At 43.4% G+C, this 25,007-nt stretch overlaps 8 protein-coding genes across 8 annotated transcripts; 2 read left to right on the forward strand and 6 right to left on the reverse strand.

Annotated features, from left to right (window-relative positions):
• Window positions 1-329: 329 nt before the first annotated feature.
• Window positions 330-3,513, reverse strand: BYT42DRAFT_570311 (uncharacterized protein). Its single transcript, XM_051568380.1, has 13 exons — window positions 3,371-3,513; window positions 3,210-3,300; window positions 3,084-3,126; window positions 2,914-3,015; window positions 2,664-2,800; window positions 2,354-2,602; window positions 2,107-2,292; window positions 1,771-2,031; window positions 1,592-1,699; window positions 1,450-1,519; window positions 1,196-1,369; window positions 897-1,127; window positions 330-735 (listed from the first exon to the last, which is right to left on the reverse strand). Exons 1-13 carry the CDS (start codon window positions 3,484-3,486, stop codon window positions 488-490), a joined length of 2,016 nt encoding a protein of 671 aa, XP_051422749.1. The 5' UTR covers window positions 3,487-3,513; the 3' UTR covers window positions 330-487.
• Window positions 3,514-4,114: 601 nt separating this feature from the next.
• On the reverse strand, window positions 4,115-4,781 carry BYT42DRAFT_593742 (ribosomal protein L24e-domain-containing protein; the record flags this gene model as incomplete). The annotated part of the gene is made up of 3 exons (XM_051570724.1): window positions 4,115-4,399; window positions 4,492-4,605; window positions 4,701-4,781. 3 exons carry the CDS (start codon window positions 4,779-4,781, stop codon window positions 4,115-4,117), a joined length of 480 nt encoding a protein of 159 aa, XP_051422750.1.
• A 574-nt stretch (window positions 4,782-5,355) lies between these two features.
• Window positions 5,356-6,022, forward strand: BYT42DRAFT_570317 (uncharacterized protein). Its single transcript, XM_051568381.1, has one exon. It carries the CDS (start codon window positions 5,412-5,414, stop codon window positions 5,991-5,993), a length of 582 nt encoding a protein of 193 aa, XP_051422751.1. The 5' UTR covers window positions 5,356-5,411; the 3' UTR covers window positions 5,994-6,022.
• BYT42DRAFT_570321 (RED-like protein N-terminal region-domain-containing protein) lies at window positions 6,023-7,965 on the reverse strand (the record flags this gene model as incomplete). The annotated part of the gene is made up of 3 exons (XM_051568382.1): window positions 7,838-7,965; window positions 7,664-7,762; window positions 6,023-7,588 (listed from the first exon to the last, which is right to left on the reverse strand). Coding segments are annotated over exons 1-3 (1,460 nt in total), but the record flags the coding sequence as incomplete, so codon positions are not given.
• Window positions 7,966-8,238: 273 nt separating this feature from the next.
• BYT42DRAFT_497527 (VTC domain-containing protein) lies at window positions 8,239-14,004 on the reverse strand (the record flags this gene model as incomplete). The annotated part of the gene is made up of 10 exons (XM_051564500.1): window positions 8,239-9,736; window positions 9,820-10,019; window positions 10,091-10,416; window positions 10,510-10,564; window positions 11,827-11,919; window positions 11,981-12,057; window positions 12,174-12,318; window positions 12,377-13,137; window positions 13,200-13,498; window positions 13,559-14,004. 10 exons carry the CDS (start codon window positions 14,002-14,004, stop codon window positions 8,239-8,241), a joined length of 3,900 nt encoding a protein of 1,299 aa, XP_051422753.1.
• A 441-nt stretch (window positions 14,005-14,445) lies between these two features.
• Window positions 14,446-15,877, reverse strand: BYT42DRAFT_570325 (uncharacterized protein). The gene is made up of 3 exons (XM_051568383.1): window positions 15,221-15,877; window positions 15,055-15,154; window positions 14,446-14,991 (listed from the first exon to the last, which is right to left on the reverse strand). Exons 1-3 carry the CDS (start codon window positions 15,621-15,623, stop codon window positions 14,823-14,825), a joined length of 672 nt encoding a protein of 223 aa, XP_051422754.1. The 5' UTR covers window positions 15,624-15,877; the 3' UTR covers window positions 14,446-14,822.
• Window positions 15,878-16,773: 896 nt separating this feature from the next.
• Window positions 16,774-19,560, forward strand: BYT42DRAFT_570336 (phosphoenolpyruvate carboxykinase [ATP]). Its single transcript, XM_051568384.1, has 3 exons — window positions 16,774-17,435; window positions 17,512-18,066; window positions 18,244-19,560. Exons 1-3 carry the CDS (start codon window positions 17,067-17,069, stop codon window positions 19,234-19,236), a joined length of 1,917 nt encoding a protein of 638 aa, XP_051422755.1. The 5' UTR covers window positions 16,774-17,066; the 3' UTR covers window positions 19,237-19,560.
• Window positions 19,561-21,590: 2,030 nt separating this feature from the next.
• BYT42DRAFT_497543 (Gti1/Pac2 family-domain-containing protein) lies at window positions 21,591-22,505 on the reverse strand (the record flags this gene model as incomplete). Its single annotated transcript, XM_051564504.1, has 2 exons — window positions 21,591-21,667; window positions 21,887-22,505. 2 exons carry the CDS (start codon window positions 22,503-22,505, stop codon window positions 21,591-21,593), a joined length of 696 nt encoding a protein of 231 aa, XP_051422756.1.
• Between the last annotated feature and the right edge of the window lie 2,502 nt (window positions 22,506-25,007).

A 25,007-nucleotide genomic window follows, 5' to 3' on the forward strand; every position in this document is an offset into this window, starting at 1 on the left:
ACATGGTGGCTTCAAGTGTAGAGATGGGAAGAAAGCATAAAGAGCAAATCCTGATTCAATTAATTGTATGACGGTACGATGGGACGAAATCCACTCGTGGTTCAATAGTTTTTACAGCAGTGCAACTTGATCAATGCGGTAGGAATCAGCCTAATAAAAAAAAAGTGGGAAAACACCGTTCGTCAATGTCACACATACACACACATGTCGGTCGATATTTTTAATTCAGCTGATTGTACCATTCGCGAAACAGAACAAACAATTTGTTTGCCCACCACACAATCGAGAAACCCAACCTGCATTTCGTGTGACAGGAGCTTAAATTGCCGGGCAGGTATATTCAGTAATGTCTGCAAGGAAAAAAAAAAAAATGTCACCCAATCCACTATAATTGGTATCGTCGCACCCCACTTTACACTCCTTTAAAAAGTTGCGCTTGTTGTTCTTCTTCTTTTTCTTTCAACTTGATCACGCGCAACAAGAAAACTCAAATCCCCTGCTTTCGTTCTTGGCTTACCTCTTCGCCACCATACGCTAAGATGGAACGTGTTCCATCATCCAATCGCCACTCGATCCACCCCGTGCCTGAAATACTGTCCGGTCGACTGCGAAATGTCTGTACCACTTCATCGTTCGCGATAGAATGACCGCAAAAATCACACATCCGTATACCTTTTTTGTGATTCGCTCCCTGTGGCCCTGTCGGAGTTGTCACCGGCCGAAGACAGGCTGCATCTGCAATCCCATGGCATACATGGGAGACCAGGGGCGAAAAAAAAAAAAAAAAAAACCATCAGCATAAAACACAGGAGCATCGCAATAACAACGTAGTATGAGCACAGAATGCAGAATCCATTTCTTGCCACCACAATTTCTTCAGTCTTTGATTCACTTACGGCTATCTGCAATCACCAAAGCACCCAGATTTCCGATAGGTTGGTGACAACAAAAACCCTGCCGGTCCGTGTAATCATCGCTCAAAAGAGCCAAATCAGGGGACTCACACGTTCTTAATTCCCAACCCGCTACAATGGCTTCCGTATGCGTATGATCTTGTTTATCCAACCATTCCAACGGCGTAACGTGCCGTAAGCTGGAGCTCACCAATAGACTGTTCATGGTTGAGACTATTAAAGGGGAATATGAAAAGAAATTAAAAGTTTGATCGCAGCGAAAAACAAAAAAAAAAGCTTACCGTTAAAGACTTGGGTACCACATACAATGCTGCCATTGACGTACCATATGGGCTTGTCTTTCGGACCCATATGGACGGCGGAGGTGCTTAAACCGGTCATGAGTACATAATGACCGGGCCGCAATTGGCGTGTTCGACGACCTGCTTCTTCCCACAACGTAACATCCATTTTGCCTGAATGTTTTTTCGGTATCAGTTGAGGCTCCGACAAGTAATTAAAAAAAAAGGCTGTTGCACGTGGCCTTTGTCCTTACCAGTGACATCAACGATTCGTATCGCGTATCGATCCATTTTGGTGAGTCCATCGTTTGTTGTAAATGGATTCTATCGTGCCGTATCCGTGAGCATGAGTTGCGGGCTATGAAATGATCTAAAAATATGAAATCTGTCACTCACATTACTTGCCATTGCCACGACGCGTCCAAATATAGTGACGTTCAGCATGCATGAATCCAAGTCACGAATGAAAATGCGATCCATATAATTGATGCAGTCCATAAATCCCTAACAAGTAATAATGTTAACACGCTCTGTTGTACTATGTCAGAGAGAAACACAAAAGCCTATGGTTATACCTCATCGTCACTTTCGACAATGCCTTTCTTCTGTGAGGGATGGTTCCAGAATTCGGATATCGGGCTATTGGAGCCATTGGAAACAAGGGAAGCAGGTCGCTGAGAATCGCGGTTGACTCCGTCCACGACACGTGCGTCCTTGTCGGACATGAGAAATATCACAGTTTCATTATCGTATTCGAGCACAATATCTGAACGGGCCTCTTGACTCTGCGTACAGCGATCAGACACTTTCGGGTTATATAATCCTATATAATCGCCCTAATTCATGCAACATTAAAACACACAGGAACAGCACGTCTCAAAAAAAATAAAAAAAATTCGGGTTCTACTTACGCGGCGTATCAAGGTAGCCAATTGCGCTTGCTCATCATACAGCGAGAACAAAGCCGGCTCGTCGCTACCCATATGGTCTACCACATAAATATCGGTGCGCTGCAGTTTTGTCATTCCGTTGGTTTGGGAAGCGGTTTGGATGGAAGCGATAGGAGACGTGTGTGTGATACATTCTACGTGAATCACCTAGAGCCACATGTCAATATGGACCTTGGATCTGAATCATGATGTATCTCCATAAGTCTACCTTTAGCCATAGTCGGTGCACTTTGCGCGAACGAAGACCGGTAGGATGGACGACATTTTCCAGCCGATTGCCTGGACGCAAGAATTCTTGACGAATAAACGGCCCATCTTCGCTCGTGAGCATAAACATCAATAACTGAGTTGGAGGCGCGCGTCCAATGCGGTTGATGCGACTTAAGCTGCTGTTGTGATATTGTGTTTTGATAGGCGTATTGACCAAACTTGAACAGATCATGCGAATCGATCGATCCTATATTTCGTGTATCACGATCAGCCCTGTGTTTGACATCTTTGACTATTTCTGACTGTACCTTTAAGAATGGACTACTTGTTTGATTGGAAGGCTGAGATGGAGATGAGGATGAAGGGGTGACCCATTGATTGAATTTGGGATGCAAATAAATATCCAAGACCTGATAAGACGTCGCTTCACCTACAGTGACAAGCCGTATTGACATGGTTAAGGATCATACGTATGTTGTAAAAAAAAAGCAAAGCCTACACCATCCACAGTGCACTAGAGTACTCAAGAAATGCAGCGACAACAGGAAAAAAGGATATAGATATTGGTCTCTGGTACAATGGACCATTCTTTGACGGTGACTTCCAAGGCAGCGGCGCGTATTGGGCTACTGTCATACAGTGCCTGAATTGTACCAAAATCTGAGACGCAGGCCCTTGTATCAGTGCCAAAAGCGGATCATGTGTGCCATCCCTTTCAAGTCACTTACTGCTGTCAAGACCGCGATACCGTTTCAAAAAAGCACGCTCCCACTTTACTTCCGCGACATCATTTATGAATTAGAGACAATCTGAAAAAAGAAAAACTCATACAATGACAGTTGTACTACGCGTACCTGCAGCTCCAGCTCACCGAGAATAATGGTTTCTGTAATAGCTGTTGGGTACTCGATGAGCAATTGCGCAAGACATACAGCGACCCAGGACCTGTGTAAAATCTTTTGTTGAGTTATAATGGCCTCATTGCTGCGGCCCTGCAATGTATCTCTGGATCTACCATGGAATGTTGGTGGCTCGTTGCAGAGCTTGCTTTTGTGAATTCGTCTTTGCTTTTTTCAGAAAAATATCTTTCAAGGCTGAGTGAAAACGATCGACGGCATGAGTGAATTCCATGTGGCAAAGTTAAGAACCGATGGCGGGAATCACACGCCATACGAACGTCGCGCGCTCCGCGTCTTGTCTTGAACGCGATGTTCGTGACGGGCTTTCCATCCGCCGATCTGTGCGCGCGCCGTTTGAATGGCGGCCACTGCTTTCATGGCATCCCATCCTCACCCAATTCAAGTTTATCTCAGGACAAATCACAGCCAAGTATCATACGCTTTAGCTCATGAAAGTTCAAGTCTACTAATATAAATGGGCAAGTCACTCACTGATCTCCATATACTGATATGCGTATCTCAATGAACGAGGATCCATCCGACGATTTTCAGCTCACATTGAATCTCCAAAACGTACACAGCCAGAAAAATGTGAACTTGTGTTCCAATTCCAAATACATAACGATCTAACAATCAAAAGGACAAGACATAAAATACGGATGGTTAAAGAGGAACTTCTTTTGTACTGTATATACAGAAATGATGCATTATGAGAAAGGAAAGAAAGAAAAAAAAAAGAAATCGAGCAAAATCTCGCTTTCCTCAAGCGAGAAATATAGAGGCGGAAGTGTCAATGAATAAAAAAAAAAAAAGTGAACTAAGGAATACAAAAGCTGGACGGAATATAAACTGCTGCCGAATTACTCTTCCATGTCCATATTCTCGGCCTTGGTAGCTTCGATCTTGACGGTTTGCATACGCTTCTGAGCCTCCAAAGGAGCCAATTCGATGTTTTGCTTGACAACTCTGATATCGTCGGCCTTCTCCTTTTCGGCGTTGCCAGACATACGGTTACGGTAAAAGGCACGTTCACGTCTAGCACGAATCTCTTGCACACGCTTCATGGCCTTGATCGTAGTGGCCATAAGGTTACGATCGTAGCGAACAGGCACATTGCGACGTTTTTCGAATTCAAAGGTGGAATCCTAATAATCAAAAACCAATCAGCATTTGGCTCGGCGAATATGGATCAAAAGATTCACCAAATGGCACACACACTTCCTTCCCAATTACTTACAATGACCATTTCCTTGCCGCTGGCCTTTCTGAATGCCTTGGTCCATCTGACCTTGCGAGGATTACGCTTCATCTTGAAGTTCTTGTGGCATTTTGATCGACAGAAACGGAAAGTCTAGTAACAAGAAAAAAAAAAGAGATCTCAGAAAAACCATCCCGATTCCATTCCTCTAGTGTTAGGAAAAAAAAGGTGGAGCCCGAGTAATTTACCTTGCTGTCGTTACGGACAAACATCGTACCGTGACCAGGATAACATGGTCCTGAACAAAAGTAACAACGATCGATATGCATGGGACAAACGATATATGGGTATGTTCAAGAACGACCGTAAGTAAAAGGTTGACCGAAGAAAAAAAAAAAAAAAAAAAAAGCAAGACCTGGGAATTAAAATTGACTCAGCCACCCTTGAGTCGATGTGATCTGATTTCCTTGAGCGCTTGTAATCCAACAGGCGATCGGTGTGCACAGAATAAATCCATCCGACAAAACCTTGACAGCAGCAGCTATGCAGCTTTTTCCACTACTTCATTTATGCAAAGTGTGGTTGCAGCTTCTCTTAGCTATTGGTCCACAAGTAACAGATTAATCGATAGTTGCTTCAATAATAATCCGTGTTGGATAGCCTACCTGTAAACCTCAAGGGCCTTTGTAAACCCGAAAGGCCCAACCAAGTGACCACGACAGACTACACAGTGATATGCAGCGCAAATCAACGCGCAATTTACCGTGCAAAATATTAGGGCGACAATGCAAGAGGCATGCTGGAATATTATTCTGTTTGGATGATGGAATTGACTGGCGGTGCACTGATATCGGAGTTTAAATGCCATAAAGTTATAATTGATCAAAAAAAGTTACACTGGATTCCTGCAACTGATTCGGACATCTTGAAATGTTGTATGCTTTGCTATTCAAAGACGGATGCCCATGAATGCAGACACAATGGAAGCTTTCAAACAAACCCATTTGCGTCAAAATCGTGAGCTTGTACGAGCGAATGCCATATACACTCAACACATTCAAAGACTTGAAAAAGAAGTCATCTCCTTGCGGAACGAAAACCTTCAACTACGACAGGAACTTCTGTCGCTCACTCACCGTGCTGCACCTGTTCAGCCCCTCATTCCAGATTCTCCACCCTCACCGTCATTATCGCCATCCCCCAGCTCGCCAACGTCACCGTCACCGTCACCGTCACCTTCGCCGTCCCAATCTGTTCCGTCGAATAGTTCATCAAGTCATTTGCTACTAACATCCGTGACGACACCGCAAGTTGTCATTGAGGCTCTCGATATATCGACCGACTATCCATCAAAATCAGCTTTAAAAGTGGATCGAGCAAGCGAAAAGATGGATATCGAATTTAATCCAGTTACCGAACAAGAGTCGCTGCCAATGATATCTTCCCGTCGGCGTCAAAAGCATCGAATATGTTATACTTTGCCGAGTGTGAAGCAAAAGTTGAGAAAGGGGGATAAGTTCACATTTGGAAACGAAGAATAGAATGGGGGAAATATCAGTTAAATATAGGGGCATGATGATTTAAGTTTATTTACAATGATTTGCCGTACTTTTTATCCATGATGTTCTTTACTTGTTGATATTCTCGATTCAATTTCTGCTTGTCGCTCATCCCACGTCGATTCTCTCGATTGCGTTTTCGCCCATCACCCATTTTTACGCCAAACTGGAAAGCGCTCTTGGGGTGGATTTCCACTGAATCTTTATATTTCTGCCACTCTTCTTCGTCATCAAAATCCCATCGCGTCAGTTGGGCTTTTTTGTTCCGGTGAGTGCCTTGATCTACCAGGGAACTGTGCGTATTTTTCTCCTCGTCCGATTCGCCGTCATAAACGACCGTGCGTTTTCGTTCCTCAAATGACGTCGGTAGTGCCGAGGTGCTTAACCCAAACATGTCAATGTCATTCGCATCCGCATCTTCCGGCACTTGATCATAACCACGTTTTCTGCTGAGTGTTGCACTGGTATCAGCTGCCTCCGCCGAGGATTCAGCGTTGGCTCGTTTCAACAACGCAGCTACCTCTTGCTTTGTCTCCTTCATGATCTCATCATCCTGCTTGACATCTTGTGAAGCATCCAACGGAGTTTCATCAGAGATGCCAGAGAAATAGTTGGTGGGTTTGCTTTCCTCATTGACGTCGCTAGGTGATTGCGTTTTCTTTTTCTGCTCAACAGAGGCTTCATCCAACGTATAATCACGACCCGCGCCGGCAAAAATATCAATATCCATTAAATGGTCCGGTATCGTCACATGGGTCGGCTCTTTTCCTTTGCCTTCTACTTTCACTGTCTTTTGCCCCGGTAGCTTGGGTAATCGTTCTTCGGTCCGTAAGCGTGTCATGACCTGGGAGATTTTGGAGATCACCAGTTCGGATTCTGCCTGCAAATCTTCCGACCAGCCCATCTTTTTGTGCAGCAGAGCTACATCGGCTTTACTCCGTATCACTGCGGTTGGTATAGCAAACGCATCGCTGTAATGACCGACTTCATCCGCCAACTCGAAAACGAAGGCCATTCTCCCAGGCGTCAATGTTTCATTTTTCGCTGGAGGTGTCGAGTGAACAAGATTAAAGATATTCCGTGCTACGATTGAATGAAAGACGGGTTCATTCGTTTCCTCTGTTTCCATTTCATCGTCACTCGTGCCTGCGGCAATCCGTTCTCCTCGATTGATCTTGTCCATCACCGCTTCCAACTCATCCTCTGCCTCTAAATCTGCTTTTCTTTCGCTGATTTCTTGCTTCTTTTGTGTAATTTCTGTGCGTACTTTTTGCAGCAAGGCAAAGTCAAGACCTTTTACCAAATGGGTATGACTGACATCGCCGCCAAGATATTTCGATTGTTCGTAAACCTGTTGGGCATCGAGCGTGTCGCCCTTTTCAACGGTGGTCTTTAAAAGAATCTCTTCCGTGGAAAGGGGTGCTTCCGGATCATCCTCCGCTGCTCGTCGTTCGGCCGCACGATCGCGATAGTGTAAAGTCTCGTTTGTAGATTTATCTTCGGACGATTTTCTATTGGAATCCGGTCGCTTCTTCTTTACGTGCCGAGGTTTAGCAAAGACTGCGCCGGTATTGCGACTGAAAAGATGACGTAAATCAGTTGATTGCATCTTGATGAGGAACAATCTTTTTAGGCAAAAACGGATTGCTTACGGTGTTTTGGCGGGAGGCATCTTGAACGGTGAAGCTTCCTCACCGGAAGGTGGTGCGCGAGGCGTAGCCAACAATTTACGAAAGTCATCTTGACTCAAACTGAAATTCAAGGGCAAATTACGTTAGCTGATAAATTCATGGCTTTCCATGGTTAAGAACAAAGAAAACTCTTACCCTCCATCACCCATACTGTTGCAGAAAATTCAAAAAAAGATGGAGCAGGTGGGACGGGAAACCTGCACCAAAATTTGGCAGTTTTTCACTGTCGGGATTCGAATTTAAAAAGGATCGTTATTTCAAACAATAAAGGCAATCAAGACTGATAAACAATATTAGATAGAATGATGCAATTCTATGCACACTTTTCATATCTCATTTAATGGAAAAAAAAAGGTAAAAAGGTCAAACAGGACATAGATATACATGTATCAACGAGATGACTTGCATTGAAATCATCTGAGAAGGGAGGTTCATGGTCCATATTTAATGATGCCATTCTACATCGCCATCCGTCGTTAAGCGAACTATAAAATACAACGGTCAGCATAACAAAAATTACAGTTGTCCATTAGGTTTTACTTACGGTAAAAGTTAATGGACACGGCGATGACGAGAAAAATTGTCAACACGGCGGGTCCATATTTATCTGAATATTCTCCCGGTTCGTTGCGTTCTACGCGACTGCTTCTGTCATGATAGTTGTATAGAGCATAAATCATCACGCCCATGGAAAGCGCCGTGAAAAGACAGGCGGAAATGCGTCCTATCCGGTCCGAAAAGTTCAGTAATCCCATCGCTAATCCACCCAGCAAGAGCGTAAATTTAATCCACTGTAAAAAGGTACGCTCATTCGCAAAGTACGTCTTGACAGGCGGCGCTTTCTGAGGAATGCTGGCACGGGCGCGACCGGCACCGGCACCGCTACTTGCGCTATCTCTGCCTCGTCGGCGGAACGTGGTCTTGGACTTTTTGAACAATGTACTCAGACCAGCAGGCGAAAGTTCTTTGAGTAGACGTCGCGGCGTGGACGAGGTACCCTGCTCTTCATCGTGTTCCACTAAAGGAGTGGTTTCTGTAGCATCGGCCATACGAATGCGCACATCTTCATCCGTCGTGAGCTTGCTACCGTCACCCTTTGTTTCGTTGTCATCGTCTTCATCCGGGACATTGATACCCACACCATCGGGACGCGACAAGCCAAATGATTTGGAAGGCGGTTTACGAATATCGATATCCATTTGAGGAAGCCAGAATGGCAACACATTGATCTTATCTTCCAATAAAGTGGCGCAACCGTGGATAAATTTAGAGAATTTTGGCACCGATTCCACAAGATGCGAGTTGACGAGTTCCATGATCCATTGCGGTGGCTCTTGTCCGACGTGGGTCTGAAGTTTGACTTCCAGAACAGCGTAGGGGAATCGACAAATGTCGCCTTCGGGGAGTTGTTTGAACGGGTAATCGACACCAATGTCCATGCGACGCCAGTTATTTCCTGCACGCACGCGTCCGTCCATATTATCTTCGCGAATCAGAGATAATTCCGTATCCAAACTGATACGTACACGAGCATCTCCCGGCAACTGGAACGCTGTACGATTGTAAAAGGTGCGCATCATCGGATGTAATCGTTTTGTGAGCACGGTATATTGCACTTGTTGCGCCAGATCTTCCAGTTCCTGAAGCTCTTTTTCGGATTTTTTGCCTTGTTCTCGGGCTTTGGCAAACAATTCATCAGTGGTATATTCGCCCTTGAGAAAAGCATTCAAGTACTTTTCCTTGATTGGAAATCGAGCCTTGACGGATTTTTCACCGGTCCAATCCTCGCGATGGGTCTTGCGCTCGACAAAGATATTGTTGTTGTCCATACCGCCATACCATCGCATACGAATAGCCTGAGCGCCTTCGGTTTTCTCCAATCGTCCCATGTATAACTCGAAATCGTCATTGTCGAAATAAACACTGGTGATGGCGGAATCCTGAGATTCAAACTCCTTATTTGGGTTAAAGACAAGCACAGGCAAATGTTTCAGGATAATCAGCTTCAGCTCGGTAATGTTATCAGGATGCACCCTAACCCAAATAAATAAATAAACATTAGAGGCAATCATGATTCATCATCAGTTGTTAAGTTCCATCCACCGTTCAGCACTTACCAGTATTTGGTGGTGTTGCGAACAAATGCAGCTTGTTTGCCACCGGCGGCTGCATCACCGCCACGTTCTTTACCTCGCGTTCGCACGCGATCATATAATGTGGAAATTCTTACAATCAAGGCGTCGTAATTCTCTTTGTAGAATGGTTTGGCGTTCAGTCGTACATTGAACATTGGTTTCAAAGTCCATCGTGTCATTTTCTGTTGCAGATCGACTGGGAGTGAGCAAGTGTCTCCATGGGTCGGTGATCAGCTTTGAACGTATTACTTACATCATGCTTTTTAATGATTTTCAAGAATCCGGTATAGTTGAGACGGCTGAATTTGGCCAAATCATGCACATCAGCAATAATGTGACCTAATTCAAGTTCGGAAGCTGTAAACTCGTCCTCGTCGGGATTTTCTTTCTGACATAATGTATCGACTTCCCGCGCTTCGTTTTCGATACGTTGGTTGATTTCTTCCAATTTAATCCGTTGAAAACTGTAGACCTTGTCAAGTTCTTGTTCCAACTTTTCCACAAACTTAGACTCGCTTTCTTCCGTCCATTCACCGTGAGCATTCTCGCGCTTTAACAGCCATTTGAGGTCGTCGTACGCTAAATGAAGCACCAAGTATGAACATTTATGAGTTTCTTTCTGCGGAAATTCATAATCTCGACTGCGGCATGCGTTTTGTAACAAGTGCTTACCAACATAGTGGGTTGTCCACTCCGGGTTCAGAGACGTCTTGAGAGTGTGACCAAACTTCATGAGGTGACGTTCTGCAAGCAAAAAAGAACAAGAGGAAGAGAAAAAAAAGGAAAAACGAAAATGATGAGCAAAGGCTGAATGCGGCGGAGTTATAATACCTATCCGTAGAATCGCACCAACACCGACTATTTTTTTGCGCAACCTTGGGTCGCTTTCGCTGTTCCCTCTTCGGTTTCAAAAAAGTTTCCAACGTATCCTTATTCAACAAGCTTTGTATAAACACTTGTGTTCCAATGCATCTTCTGTAGGTGCTAAGAATTTCTTGTTTTGCCAAAGGAGTAGGTCTCCCAATTCATATTGAATAAAAAAACTTCCCCCATGGTATGATAAAATGAAACAAAGCAAACCATGAACATGAAACGCAGTCCGGTGGCTGAGCTTCGACTTTGGCCAGGCTCCCCCTTTTTTTGGTTACTTGGTCTTTGCACACTAATAACTTCACACCGAGTTCTACCATGCCACGTTCTGCTTGGAAGGGTCCCTTCTTCGTTGCCTTCCCCGGCCTCCGTCAAGCTGTTCAGAACGGTACTCCCATAGCTACACAAGGTACCGTATAATATTGAGACTGATTTGGAGTCGATTTACTCACTGATTCAATTGATATGTTTTGCTACATTATTCTCTTTTCGTCCAACAGCTCGTAGCTGTACGATTCTTCCCTCATTCGTCGGCTTAAAATTTCTCGTTCACAATGGAAAAGACTATACGCCAGTACACATTACCGAAGAAATGATTGGACACAAACTCGGTGAATTCTCATTTACCCGAAAGCGTTTCTCGTACCGATTCACCAAGAACAAATAATCCCTTCCAATTCCTGCATCTTGTTTTCTTTTATTCCTTTATCTTTTTCATCTTGTTCATAGAGATAGTCTGTATTTTATAGAGCTCGTTTGGTTTTGTGTCGATTTCACGAATGCCAATAACAATACTCTTTTTTTTTCTGTGTATCGAATATTTTCTACGCCAGTGTAACAAGACCATGGTCTGAATATGGGCGGCACAGTTGTCAGCGCCAGAATAGAGCTATACGTTTGGGTGTAATGCTTTCTATTGATTAACATGTTCAATTTGACGAGGCAATATTAAAGAGTTGAGAAAAAAAAATGCAAGAATAGTTGGATCCCAAAAAAGAGTACTGTTTAGGAATGTCAGAAACCATTACGAAAAATAAAAATGCGTAGGGGGATAATTGAGGTCTAGGACTCGAATTCAATCAGGACTTGACCAGCTTTAACAATATCACCAGGAACGACGTGGACCGACTTGACAATGCCAATCTGTGAAGTGCGTAGGATATTTTGCATTTTCATGGCCTCCACCACCGCCAACTCTCCACCCTTGATCACCTATGATACCTTGTTTGAGTGCACCGCAAAAAGAATAACCGTCATCATTCTCCCTTATTACCTCGTCTCCTTCTTTAACCGCTATACTGATAATGCGTCCCGGCATTGGGCTTATCATTAGTTTGTTTTCTTCGTCGACTGCCTTTCGTTTCATATACTTTGACAGCTCGTATTGATCGTTGTCCAACACAGCCACCTTGTACTATTATGTGGGTTCAGCCATGGAGGAACTATCGCGCACTGGGGATGAAAACTCGTAAAACATACCTTGGTGCCTTGATACTGTATTCTGAATCCAAAGTCCAGCACATCCAAATACTGCATGACGGATTTTCGGTCATTATCAAAGGATGAATAGGCCAATAAATCATTTTCATGCCATTGAGTCGAGAAGCACAACTTGCCAAATTCAGGTGACAGAGCCTACACCTTAATGAACATCTGAAAAGAAACAAACGACGACATATTGACCGAACTTTACCTCGAAACGACCGTCGGGTAAATAGCAAAGGGTGAGTTTGGTTTTCCTGGTCTTGTTGGATTGTTCATCTGTTGAGCGAACCCAGACATCCCATGCGTTCAAAGATGCGTGCCCTGAAGTGAATCGCTTTCGTTGTTGGATCGCCCACAATGCACTGCTTGCAGCAGCAAGTTCAAAAACAGCTTCTTTGGACATGGGCGCTGTTGTGTAACCGTTTGGGTATTCTTCGGCCAAAAAGTGAGTGGTGATGTGGGTGCCTTTCTGGAATCGAGGATGAGCGAGCACGCTTCGCAAGAGAGGGATGTTGTGTGTAACGCCTTGAATCACATATTCGTCCAAAGCGCGAATCATGGAATCGACCGCTTCTTGTCGGGAGTCTCCATGGGTAACCACTTTGCAAATCAGAGGATCGTATTCCACATAGATTTCGGACCCTTCAACAAACCCGGAATCGCATCGCGCAAGCGTGGATGGCTCTTGATACGTCAGCAAACGACCGACAGAAGGTAGATATTTTTGCGGATCTTCGGCATACACGCGAGATTCAATGGACCAGCCATGAATCTTTATATCGGATTGCTGAAGCTTTAAAGGATACCCCGCAGCAGAATACAGCATGTGTTCCACGAGATCCAACTGCGTGACGTTTTCAGTAACCGGATGCTCGACTTGCAATCGCGTATTCATTTCCAAAAAATAAAAGTTGCGAGATGAATCCATCAAAAACTCAACCGTGCCTGTGGTTTCACAAATCAGCCATTGGGATCATCCGTGAATTTTCTCTCTCTTTCTCTCTTACCTGCCGAGTTGTACCCGACATGTTTTGCCAGCGCTACCGCTTGCTCACCCATGCGGCGTCTGGTTTCTTCATCAACATAAACACTGGGTGATTCCTCAATCACCTTTTGATTTCTCCGCTGAATCGAACATTCACGTTCCGGTAAATAGATCACGTTTCCAAACTTGTCTCCTAGCACCTGCACTTCAATATGGCGCGGATTGTCAATGTACTTTTCAATGAGCAGTCGATCATCGCCAAATGCCGATCGAGATTCTTGCTTAGCCAACTTGAACCCGTCAGCAAGCTCGCTGTCGTTCCTATTAAAATGTCGTTTGTCTAGATCCATCATCTTTTCATCGACGCTCTCAATTGCTTACCATGCAATACGCATGCCTTTGCCCCCTCCACCAGCACTAGCTTTGATCATGACGGGATAACCAATTTCGTGAGCCACTTTGGCCGCTTCGGCTACCGAGTGAATTTGACCGTCAAAGCCAGGGATACAATGCACCTTGCTGGATTTGGCCAGAAGCTTGCTTTGAATTTTATCACCCATGGCTGCGATCGCTTTAGCTGTCGGTCCCACAAAGGTTACTCCTTCTTTCTCCAAGGTTTCCACAAAGGCAGGATTTTCGCTTAGAAATCCGTATCCCGGGTGCACGGCCTGCGCCCCTGTTTGTCGAACTGCTTCCAGAATGTGGGGAATGGATAAATACGAATCTGCAGCTTGCCCACCGCCAATGTGCACCGCTTCATCCGCCATTTGCACATGCAATGCATTCACGTCTAGATCCGAATAGACAGCAACAGTTCGAATGCCCATTTTTCGAGCCGTTTTGATTATTCGGCACGCAATTTCACCTCGATTCGCCACCAGCAGCTTGTTGAATGTCTATGGAAAACCGGATTAGTTCCCCACCTTTTTCGGCTCAAGCATCCGGTAAAAATCAGCATGCAAAAGTACCTTTGGGTATACTTTAACAGGGGGTGCCAAGTTTTTGTCGGTAATCGTAGCTGACATGCCGGATCGGTCCATCGTGCAAGAAGTAGTGTAGGGACGTAGGAGACTGCGTGTCCGTGAGTCGATAACAGCATAGCGTGTTGTTACAAGGCGTCGTGCGTAGAACACGCATGGTAATCGAAAGACATGTCGAGTGGTCTGGGCTGCGCGACGAATGTGGTGATTCATGTCATAAGGACGGAACAAAACGATCCAAACTGGTTGGTCCGAGAATGAGCTGAATGAATTGCCTTTTTTGGCCAATTATTGACTTTGTTCAACTGAAATTTTTGTTTTTTATTGCAAAATGGACAAACAAAAAAAGTTTGTACGCACATCCTCCTTCTTTCACGCAGTGGTTATCTCTGAAAACCAAGTTGCTAGTAGAGCGACGAAGCGCCCTGATCTGTTGGCGGACCGAATCCATGTAAGGAGTAGTATCACGGTTCGGGTATTGCTTATGGTAAATCTTGATCCGATATTGGTTGCAAAGAGAAATGTCGTGAGAACGATGCTGGTGGGTAATTCTCTTTTTCTCAGGAGCCGCCGGTTAGATTTGCAACCGTAATATGCCGTGGATAGACAGAGCAATCCCTGTACAACTGCCAAGCCAAAAAGGATGGGCAGCAAAAAACCATCCTTCAACGCTTATACCAACGGCGAGGGCGTCGATGTTGTCCTTTTTGGTGAGCAAGCTTTGCAAAATGAAGTACGCTGCCCTGACGAATACCCAATTGACTGACAGCCGCGCAGTCGTTTAATAAGCGTTGATGCTCGAGCATGAGGCAATGAGATCGCCATATGTACTTCCTGGAGTAACGAAAATAACAATAAGTCGCTGCTGCAAAATCATGAAGTTTTTTAGGGGTTTACCAGCTGATGGATTTTTTCTTTTGCCTTTCCAGTCTTTCAAGTTTGACCTGGATGAGTTTTTTAATATCACTCACGGTGGATGCTTGACCTACGACAATGACTAAAGAGAATTCAATAAGACCAAACAAGCACCGAATCCCACTTGGTACTTGGTACTTCTACATACAAATAGGCTCCAGCGGACCACGATCGATCTTGATCTGATAGGCGTGTCCTTGTTCTACCGCGATGAGCGTGTCAATCTCTTCCAGAGTCGGTGCCTGAGGAACATCTTGCAGCAGCTCGTCAGCAAGAAGCGTATGTAATGTGCCTTCCAGCTCGCGAAGCAGACCGACATCGTCCGTCTGCTCTTCCATTGTTTCTTTTTTTCCCAACGAAAAGTAGTGTGGTGGTGAGTCAAAAAGCCGTGCACCCTGTTTTTGCTCCTGCAAACTTGTGTTGTCCGGAAAAATTCCGGTACTCCGCCATGGATGGCCGGTGGCTGGATCGGGACATTTCAACAGCATTCGATCCATCCCGCGAAACGAATGGCTATAATGCGATCGGCTGCATAACTGCAATGGCAACATATTTGGTTTTTTTTTTCTTCACACATGATATCTCCTTTTGGTTGTGTAATCGATTGAATACAGACGAAATCAAGATAGGAAACAATGTTCATTAATCGAAGCATGCCTATTTTTGAACGGTTTGCTTTTTCCAAAGAACTCATGGGGTTGAAACATCGGAACCAGGATACGAATTGATCATCAACTGAAACGTACTATATGTGTTACTCTATGTGAACCTTATTGTTCCGATGTATTCGAAAAGTCGAAACCACAGGCGATCAAACCGATTATCTTGAATCATGCGTGCTTTTGTACCCCCACTTTAATATACACAGATGCTGATTGAGCGAGCACCAGGTTCAAAATTATATTCCTATGGCTTCTTCCATCCATTCTAATGCATCATCTCATGGTTGGAACGGCTGCCACGACCTGAGATACGTAGACGTATTGTCATTGCCTACGGGCTCCGACTTGGACTGCACTTGAAAACCATTGTTTCGGTTCTTCCATAACAATAAATCATCATGATGCTCACATGCAAAAAAGGGTAGCTTACGGGAGGAAAACCTATCTCTCAATTTCGTCCATAAGGATCCTGGAGATAGCATCGGATAGACTGTGTATTTTGTGAATTATGGCACTGATTTTTGAAGCCGATCCTGATTCTGCTCCGAGAATATTGACTTTCTTTTTTTATGAGCCACATCAACGTTTGAGAACATAGGCTAGAGTGACAATTGGCATGAAGCCACAGCTACAGGTTCAAAGTGAAACTCCCTGTGATAGGGCTTGGCGGCAACTTTTCAATCGCTTGTCATATTCATGTGAAGAATGGTACGGTATACAAAGGCCGACAACAAGAACCGTACGGCGTAGCGGAGTCCTTCTTTAGCATTTTTTCATTCGCACATAACCATGTTAACAATAAAAGGAGTTGGGTTTCCGCTCAGTGCTAAAAAAAAAAAAAGTTTAAACATCTTCGGAGGACTAAATTGCCCCGCGCTGGCGGACTTTCTGATGCTATTTATTTCGTTTGTGGGGAAGCAACTTGAAAAGGGTACTTGCCATACCGAGAATGGCGAAACTTAAGTAAAAAGAAAAATATCACCAGTGTTCCCTCAAAGTCGGCATTGCAAGCTCAAGCAAAGCCGTGGAGAAATAGGGGCCAGTTTCTCTCTTCAAAAAATCGAGCGGGGTTGTGCAACCGGATGACGTAGACTTTGAAAATTCAGCTTTTTCGCTGATGCCGTATTTCGGAAAATGGCCATCATTATAAAATGGCCTTGCTGATAATAAATAAACTCATAATCACGCATGCAATAGAAAGAGGGAAAAACTAGTCATTCCTCGCCCTGTTGACAAAACGGCAACGGTTATGGATTTTCAGAAAAAAAATGAATTTAAAAATAACAAATTTCACATGGTGCGACTTCACCCAGGGCCTAAAACTTGCCATATATGGAAGGGTTGACTAGGGCAATGTCGGAAGCCGTGTGCGGTTTGCTCCAGCGAGCGGTGGGATGGCCCGTGATTTATTCCAAAAGGAGGGTAAAGGAGCCTTTCATGTGCGGGACCAATGACAAATTCCGAAATACGACGAATCCGCTTCCGAGGAAGATCATAATATATAAATGCCAATATTTTTTCTCTCGTTGGATGAAAAAAGAACACCAATTCTTCTCTCTTCTCCTCAAAAACATCAACATCACCATGGTTGCCACTCCTAGACCTGGATCTCCTTATGCCGGTAGACCTTCCAGCTCCGGTTCCACTCACACCAAGGTGGAAGAAGAATTGCACGAAATGGCCGGTATCGACTACGACAAGGTAAATCCCTGAAAAACAAAAACAAAAAAAGCTTGCATTTCGTACAACATAATCATACTCATCGTTTTTCCTTTAGGTCACCATCAAGCGCAATCCTTCCGTTGCTGTTCTTTACGAAGAAGCCTTGACCTATGAACAGGGTACTGTTATTTCTTCTGCTGGCGCTCTTTGTGCCTACTCTGGCAAGAAGACTGGCCGTTCTCCCAAGGACAAGCGTATTGTTGAAGAAGAGACCTCTTCAAAGGATATCTGGTGGGGCCCTGTCAACACCCCTATCAGCGAAAAGGTTTTCTTGATCAACCGTGAACGTGCTATTGATTACCTCAACACTCGTCCTCGCCTTTACGTCTTTGATGGTTTCGCCGGTTGGGATCCCAAGTACCGTATCAAGGTGCGTGTGGTCGCTTCCCGCGCTTACCACTTGTTGTTCATGCGCAACATGTTGATCCGTCCTACCGAGGAAGAACTCGAGAACTTTGGTACTCCCGACTTCACCATCTTCAACGCTGGTGAATTCCCTGCTAACCGTTACACCACCGGTATGACCTCCACCACCTCCGTCTCTGTCAACTTTAAGCGTGCCGAGATGGTCATTTTGGGTACCGAATACGCTGGTGAAATGAAGAAGGGTGTAAGTATTGGGGAAAGGAAAAAAGCGGCTTCCTTTGGCGGTATATTGTTGCTTGTCCTGGATGGAGTAGCAAAAAAAAAAAAAAAAAAAAAAAAAAAAAAAGAGAGAGAATGCGTGAACTGGAGGGCTGGATATGATAATGATCCGATTGCTAAGTTGCGGTTTTCGATTTTCTAGATCTTTACTGTGATGCATTACCTTATGCCCAAGGCTGGTGTGTTGTCTCTTCACTCTTCTGCCAACGAAGGTCCCGATGGTGATGTTTCTCTCTTCTTTGGTCTTTCTGGTACCGGCAAGACCACTCTCAGTGCCGATCCCAAGCGTAAGCTTATTGGTGATGACGAACATTGCTGGTCCGACCAGGGTATCTTCAACATTGAAGGTGGTTGTTACGCCAAGTGCATTGATTTGTCGGCCGAGAAGGAACCCGATATTTTCAACGCCATCAAGTTCGGTTCCATTTTGGAAAACGTTGTGTTGGATGAAGAGACCCGTGTCGTCGATTACTCTGATGACTTCCTTACCGAAAACACTCGTTGCGCTTATCCCATCTATCACATTCCCAATGCCAAGCTTCCTTGCATGGGTGGTCACCCCAAGAACATCATCTTGTTGACTTGCGATGCTTTCGGTGTCCTTCCCCCCGTGTCCAAGCTTACTCCCGAACAGGCCATGTACCACTTCATCTCTGGTTACACCACCAAGGTTCCTGGTACCGAAGATGGTATCGTTGAGCCTACCGCCACTTTCTCTGCATGTTTCGGTGCTCCCTTCTTGGTTCTCCATCCTCAGCGCTATGCTACCATGTTGGCTCAGAAGATGTCCGAGCACAAGGCTAACGCTTGGTTGATCAACACTGGCTGGATCGGTGGCAAGGCTGGCGTGGCCAAGCGTTGCCCTCTCAAGTACACTCGTGCTATTTTGGATGCTATCCACAACGGTGAACTTGCAAATGCCGAATACCAGGACTACGATGTGTTCAACCTCAAGGTCCCCACCAAGGTCTCCAACGTTCCCGATGAGCTTTTGGATCCCCGCAAGATCTGGCAAGGTACTGCCGAGGAATTCAATGCCTCGCTCCACAAGGTGGCCGGTATGTTCGTTGAGAACTTCAAGACCTATGAAGATCAAGCCGCTCCCGAAACCTTGGCTGCTGGTCCCAAGCTCTAAATGCGGAGACTCCTCTTACAGACTCTTTTTCCCTCTTTAAACATGTAACCCAATAATAATCACATTCTCATACTTTTCCCTTTTTACACTAGCATTATCACGCAATAAAAATAAAACCATAGTTCATTTTGATGGGTATAAACAAATTTCTATTTTCCCAAAAAAAAAAGAAAAAAAAAAAATGAAATTCTTTTTCCTCACTCGCTTCCGTCATCCCACCCTGCGTGATCATGCCGAATACTGAAATTTATCTGTACCACACTATTCTTGACCTCCTTTCACAAATCTATTTGTATTAATTCTGCTTGCCTTTTATAAACCTATGCATATCGCTCATAACATTATGTGAGGGAAAAAAAAAAAAAAAAAAAAGGCATTAGAACATGGGTGGCTTTGCAATTTGTGGCTGATTTAGGTAAAGACTTTCGCGCGATTTGATGATGAAGTTCTAGACTTGAAATAAGTGGGCAATGGCCAAAACGTCATTCAGCATGTTTGTCTCACGAAGAGAAGGGATTCTGGATCGAGATACCGAGATAAAAATAATGAAAGTTCAAGTGTGACTCTAACTTCTGTTTTGGAAGTTTCACTTGAAACGATGACCATTTCTTTTCTTTTCTATGAAAAGGATAAAGGTTACTCAATATTGCCCACGATGGCGCGTCAAGGGATCATCGATGGACAAAATTAGGTCCAGGTTCGGACCGGGTTTCACAATGATGGCGACGCTAGTTTTTTCAGAGCACAGATCGGCAACAAAAACGATTAGCCGGAACTTTGACTGAATTCAAACCACGATGGACAATTGAAAAAATGCCATCAATGCCTTTTATGGAAGGCGATAATGTCATCATCCTCAGTTTTTAAACTTTGGTCTGTCGCAATTCAGACATCATCCAGAAGGTTCGCTCCATCCATGTGCCTCTTTTAGAAAACGAACACGTTTCTTCCAGCCAACGCAGAGAAACCCACCATCTCAGACCTTTCCCTTCACAGATGTTCGATGTGTGAAAATTCACGCGGATGCAGGTCGGTACGATGCTAAATTTTTCTCAATTTCTGCCCAGCCTCTGCCTTTGAGGTGTAAAAAATAGTCATATTGCCAGTGTCACTTGCTGTTTCAGGAACGGAGATGAAATGAAAAGATAGACTAGTCAAACCATGGAAACATGCTGAACATTTTCAACCATTTTCCCCCAAAAAAGGGAAAAAAAATTCCCTTACTTTCTTTGAGGTTCTTCAAAGATGAAAATCCTTTAAAACCTGGCTAGAAAGGATAATTGCAGTGGTAACATCTAAAAGGATCAAGAATATGACTAATAAACACATAAGCAAAGAGTAAAAAGAATGCAATAATTTGTGGAAATGGATCATGTGGGCACCAGCTGAAAAAAACAAGATTGACCACTCATGGAAATGTGCAGAACAAAAAGATTGCCTAAATAGAAAAATCAGCATATTTTATAAAATAACGATCCACGATCGATCGATTAAAAAAAAACCGCTCTTACAAAAATTGGGTGCGGAAACAAAAAGCACTGTCCACACACCCACCCACACATAGACACACACACACACGCTTTTTCCAAAATGCGCTTTTTTTTGTTAATGGTCGATAAACAGTCAACAAAAAAGCACTGTCTGTTTATTCGCCTTTTTCGTTACTCATCCCTATTTGTTTACCGTATATCTTATTTACGCGTTATTAAGCTTTTTTAGAAAATAAGGGAAATTGAAGAAATAAAGAATAACCAGTGAAAGTGCGAAAAATGCATGACAGCATGTAGTAAGAAACCTTCTCATTTGGACAAATTTCATACCCAACTCCTCATCTCTCTTTCATCCATGTCTCCTTTTTTTGCCTTTTTCTGTTTTCTTTATTTTCTTTTTTTATTATTTGCGCGCCAAAATTTTTAGTAAAACATGAATGAAGCTTAAACTATCATCCTCCGTACCAATTTCCAAATTTCGTTTTTCGCTCCGGAACCCAAGGTTCTAAAATATATTCGTTTTTTTTCTTGATGAATAATACAACAGGTCTCGCCATCTCTTTCATATCTGTCTAAATCACAAAAGTATAAAACTCGCAACAACAAAGAAATAAACCTAATAAAAATTCATGATGGTAAAAAAAAATTGCGGAAAATAATTGATATAGAGGAAAAAAAAATCCATGTAAGCATTGTTGTATATATGTGTGTGTGTATATGTAAAATAATCGATGGGATGACATAATTAAGAAAAGAGAATATAGTGGGGTGTGTGTGGATAGTGATAATTTCACATTTTGGGGTGGGTTTTTGAGGGAATGGGGGAAATAAGGGAGATGGATAAGGAAAGAGAATGCTAGATGGTTATAACCGTAATTGTCCCTGAATGGCTCTAAGCTGTCGTTGATCTTCAGAAGACGGTAATTTTCCCCAAGCGATGTCTTGGATTGGCAGCAGGAGAAGGGAAGATTGCGGTGAGGTCGAACATATAGGAGAGGATTTTAAATAAGTGTGTGACGGATAGGCAGGGACCGATGGCGAAGGTAGATCAGACATAATGTCATCATCCGATGAGCACGGTGACGACGAAAGCGAAGGTGGAGGCGACGGTGACTTTGACGACTTTCTGTCCATCAAGGTAGCATCGATCGACATTTGACGAGACACTTCACTGGTAGGTGTAGCACAGTTGGACGGGGAATGGGCATAATCGTGTCGCATATTGTGAATAGTGGCCGAATGACCACCACTTGTGTCGAGGGGATTCAATTCCGGATAAAGACCTTTGGGCACCATAATGTGACCAAGCATTGGATCCATGGAAGGCTGCTTCAAACGACCAGCGAGAACATCGGCCTTGGAATAATACGAAATAAGGTGTAATTTCTGATTCGTAGCTGTGCAAATGGAAAAGCTCTGCTTGATCAATCCGTCTCGTTTGTAAGAGCAAGCCGCGGAAGCTTTACTCAACGATAACATATTGCTGCAACTGCTGTGATTGCTGCTGGAAGAAGGTCGACGAGGGCGCCGTTTCGTATCCAATTCACGGTAGGTCAAAAAACTACCAAGGACGCGGCTGGGAGACCAGGTCCGTCCATCCGTCCATCGTCTCATACCGGCTTCTCGTTCGTCCCAAGCAAACACTGATCCCGATTGGATATGGACACGTTCCTTTGATGATAAACGTCTTTGAACACGGGACAACTGGCCACGTCGGCACGCCTCAAAGACAACAAGAGCATCTTGAGGGGTCTTGATGTATCCAATGTAGGTTTCCATGACTCTAAGAATAAATAATAATAAAAAAACGGTGTAAAAAAAATGAAGAGAAGAGAGAGAGAGATAGAAGAGAGAAGAAAATAAAAATGTAGAAAATGGAAAAAAAAGATATCAGTGAATGAGAGAGGGAATCACAGAAAAGGGGTTACAAAATGAACAAAAAAAAACTTAAAGAGCAGATGGGGATGATGGATATTTATAAAACGCTGCTTCGTCTTGAAACTTTCTTCTATGATCAGCGTATTATGTCATTTTATTAGACCGAAAGGCGCGCAAAAAAAAAATGTTTCATGCAAAACCAAAAAAGGGGGGAGTCTTGGAAAAGAAAAAAAAAGCCAAAAAAAATACTAGCATTCTTGGGGGAGTCGCCTTTTCACATAAACCAGACTTGTTCCAATAAGGAAATATCTAGGTTATAATGAAGCCAAAGGGGGGTTTTAACGTAGTACAGTGTCGCTTTAATGGAAGGAAAAAAAAACTCCAACTCTGTTTACTTTAACCTCTTTGCAGCATGCAATTTTGTGCAGAAAATAGTCACACGGTGAAACATGGCATGGTGAAATATTTTTCAGAAAAAAAGGTTGCCTATTTTTTTTTTTTTTTGCAGAGCCGATTTTAGCTCTGGAACGTGCATGATATCAACTTGGGGTTTTTTTCGAAAAAAAAAAAAAAAGATTTCAGAAAATAGCAAAAAAAGGAGACACCAACCAGATCCTCGGTTATGGCGGGAAAGTCGGTTTATCAATTGCCATTCTTTTTGTCTTGTTGTTACCGACGTTGGGTCTCACAGGCTGTTTTTTAAAGTTTAATCGCATTTTTTCTACAAGTTTCTGTCAGTCCATCGTTACTTTTTTGTACGAGACTGCGAACTCTTTGTTACATGATAATCGGGAAATCGTCGTCATATCGAATGGCATCAAAAGGAACCATTTGAAGCAAACTTTTTTTTAGCTTGATTAGTACTCTTCGTATTATCACTATCCTAAAAAAGTGAACATGGAGAAAAACAATTTGGCGGACTGGTTCCACGTTATTGGTTCTCTGGCCAACCTTATATCTAGGAATGCATTAAAAAAAAATACTGCGATTTTCATCATGGTCATTTATCATTCTGGTATTTTTCCCTATATTTTCATTCTCTGTGCTGCTTTTTGTCTGAACATGTGGAATGACATCGCCCAGATGCTCAAGCTTTCACAATTTTCGCTTCTGTGCAACCCAAAGTTGGTGCCCGCATGTTGTGAAAAGGAAAGACTCACACACACATCTAAAACCACCAGCCAATGTTAAACATGACTCACCCCAGATTCACAACCTAAATAAATTACCAAAATGTGCCACCTACGACAAAAATCGATCAAGACCGACAAAATAAGAAACCAGCATTTTCACAGCGTCACAATGACAATATACCATGCATGTTTGCTGAAAGGCTTTCGGAAGATAGTTATGCACATGACAAAAAAATTTACTGTCGAACCACGCACACACACACACAAACACACACACATACATACACTAACCGCTATCATCGCGTCACTGAGCTCCTCCGTTTAAAGACTTGCCACAGCTCTGTCTCAAACCGTCTCTTTGTATAGCTTAATCAACTCCACATCCTTCATCCAAATTATCCCACGGATAAATGATATAAAAATCAGATTAATAAGATTCATCCGAAATTTCTACACAGAAAGGAAAAAAAAACCAAGTTGCAATCAAACTCACGAATGTCTAAAACTGAATTGAACCCTTGGATTGACTCATGATAACGTTGCAAAGGCGCAATAAATACTAATATGGGCCGCATATGCATAGACATGATGGCCGTCTTTGCCTAACAATAGCCGCAACAAATAGCAAGTCGTCCACACCATGAGAGGTACCTAACTGAGGATTCATGAAATCATAAAAAAAGGAACCAGAAAAAAACCATCCGTGAATCGGTCTATTGACAGATTTACCAAATACGATCAAAGTGATCCGTTTTACCTCATCTCATTTCGATGCTCATATTGTAACGTTGCATGGAATGAAAATGCTGAATGTTTTGCAGCATTGGAGGATCAGCAAGTGATTACATCAATATTTACTTCCATCCTGAGCCTACTGTTCATGCAATGCATTTTGCCTGCCAACTCCAACCACCACAACAGCAGATAACCTAAACACAAAAAGCTAACCAAGGGAACGGTAATGAAGCGCCACACAAAAAAAAAGTCCGATTATAAACAATTGCCCAAACTCTAAAGCCAAAAATAACAATAAGAAACTCGCTAGACGGCAAAAAGAAAAGATCTTCTCCAGATTTTTCCCTCCACCGAATAAACGTATTCCCAAACCCGGCAATGTACCAAGAAAATGACGATAATTTGCTGACCTACGCTTAAATCATTATGATCTCATTTCTCGTTTCTTGTTCATCGATGTTGGCCAATCAAATGACTACAATGTTCTACCAGTCAAACGGAGCTTCGATACGGAGCTCCAATAACCTTGATGTTC

This window comes from Radiomyces spectabilis (assembly GCF_025331425.1).
Source record: "Radiomyces spectabilis strain NRRL 2753 chromosome Unknown BYT42scaffold_7, whole genome shotgun sequence".
NCBI classification, from domain to species: domain Eukaryota; kingdom Fungi; phylum Mucoromycota; class Mucoromycetes; order Mucorales; family Radiomycetaceae; genus Radiomyces; species Radiomyces spectabilis.

Bases quoted from the DNA above. Each gene is read 5' to 3' on its own strand.
- BYT42DRAFT_570311 (XM_051568380.1), bottom strand. From the start codon at position 3,486: ATGGAATTCACTCATGCCGTCGATCGTTTTCACTCAGCCTTGAAAGAT. The intron at 1,520-1,591 runs GTGAGTGACAGA...ACGGCACGATAG, and splicing joins TCGTGGCAATGGCAAGTAAT to AATCCATTTACAACAAACGA. The intron at 1,370-1,449 runs GTAAGGACAAAG...AAAAACATTCAG, and splicing joins ACGAATCGTTGATGTCACTG to GCAAAATGGATGTTACGTTG.
- BYT42DRAFT_570325 (XM_051568383.1), bottom strand. From the start codon at position 15,623: ATGTTGCCATTGCAGTTATGCAGCCGATCGCATTATAGCCATTCGTTT. The intron at 15,155-15,220 runs GTATGTAGAAGT...AATTCTCTTTAG, and splicing joins TGGTCCGCTGGAGCCTATTT to TCATTGTCGTAGGTCAAGCA. The intron at 14,992-15,054 runs GTAAACCCCTAA...TCGTTACTCCAG, and splicing joins AAGAAAAAATCCATCAGCTG to GAAGTACATATGGCGATCTC.
- BYT42DRAFT_570336 (XM_051568384.1), top strand. From the start codon at position 17,067: ATGGAAGGGTTGACTAGGGCAATGTCGGAAGCCGTGTGCGGTTTGCTC. The intron at 17,436-17,511 runs GTAAATCCCTGA...TTTTTCCTTTAG, and splicing joins CCGGTATCGACTACGACAAG to GTCACCATCAAGCGCAATCC. The intron at 18,067-18,243 runs GTAAGTATTGGG...TCGATTTTCTAG, and splicing joins CTGGTGAAATGAAGAAGGGT to ATCTTTACTGTGATGCATTA.
- BYT42DRAFT_570317 (XM_051568381.1), top strand. From the start codon at position 5,412: ATGCCCATGAATGCAGACACAATGGAAGCTTTCAAACAAACCCATTTG.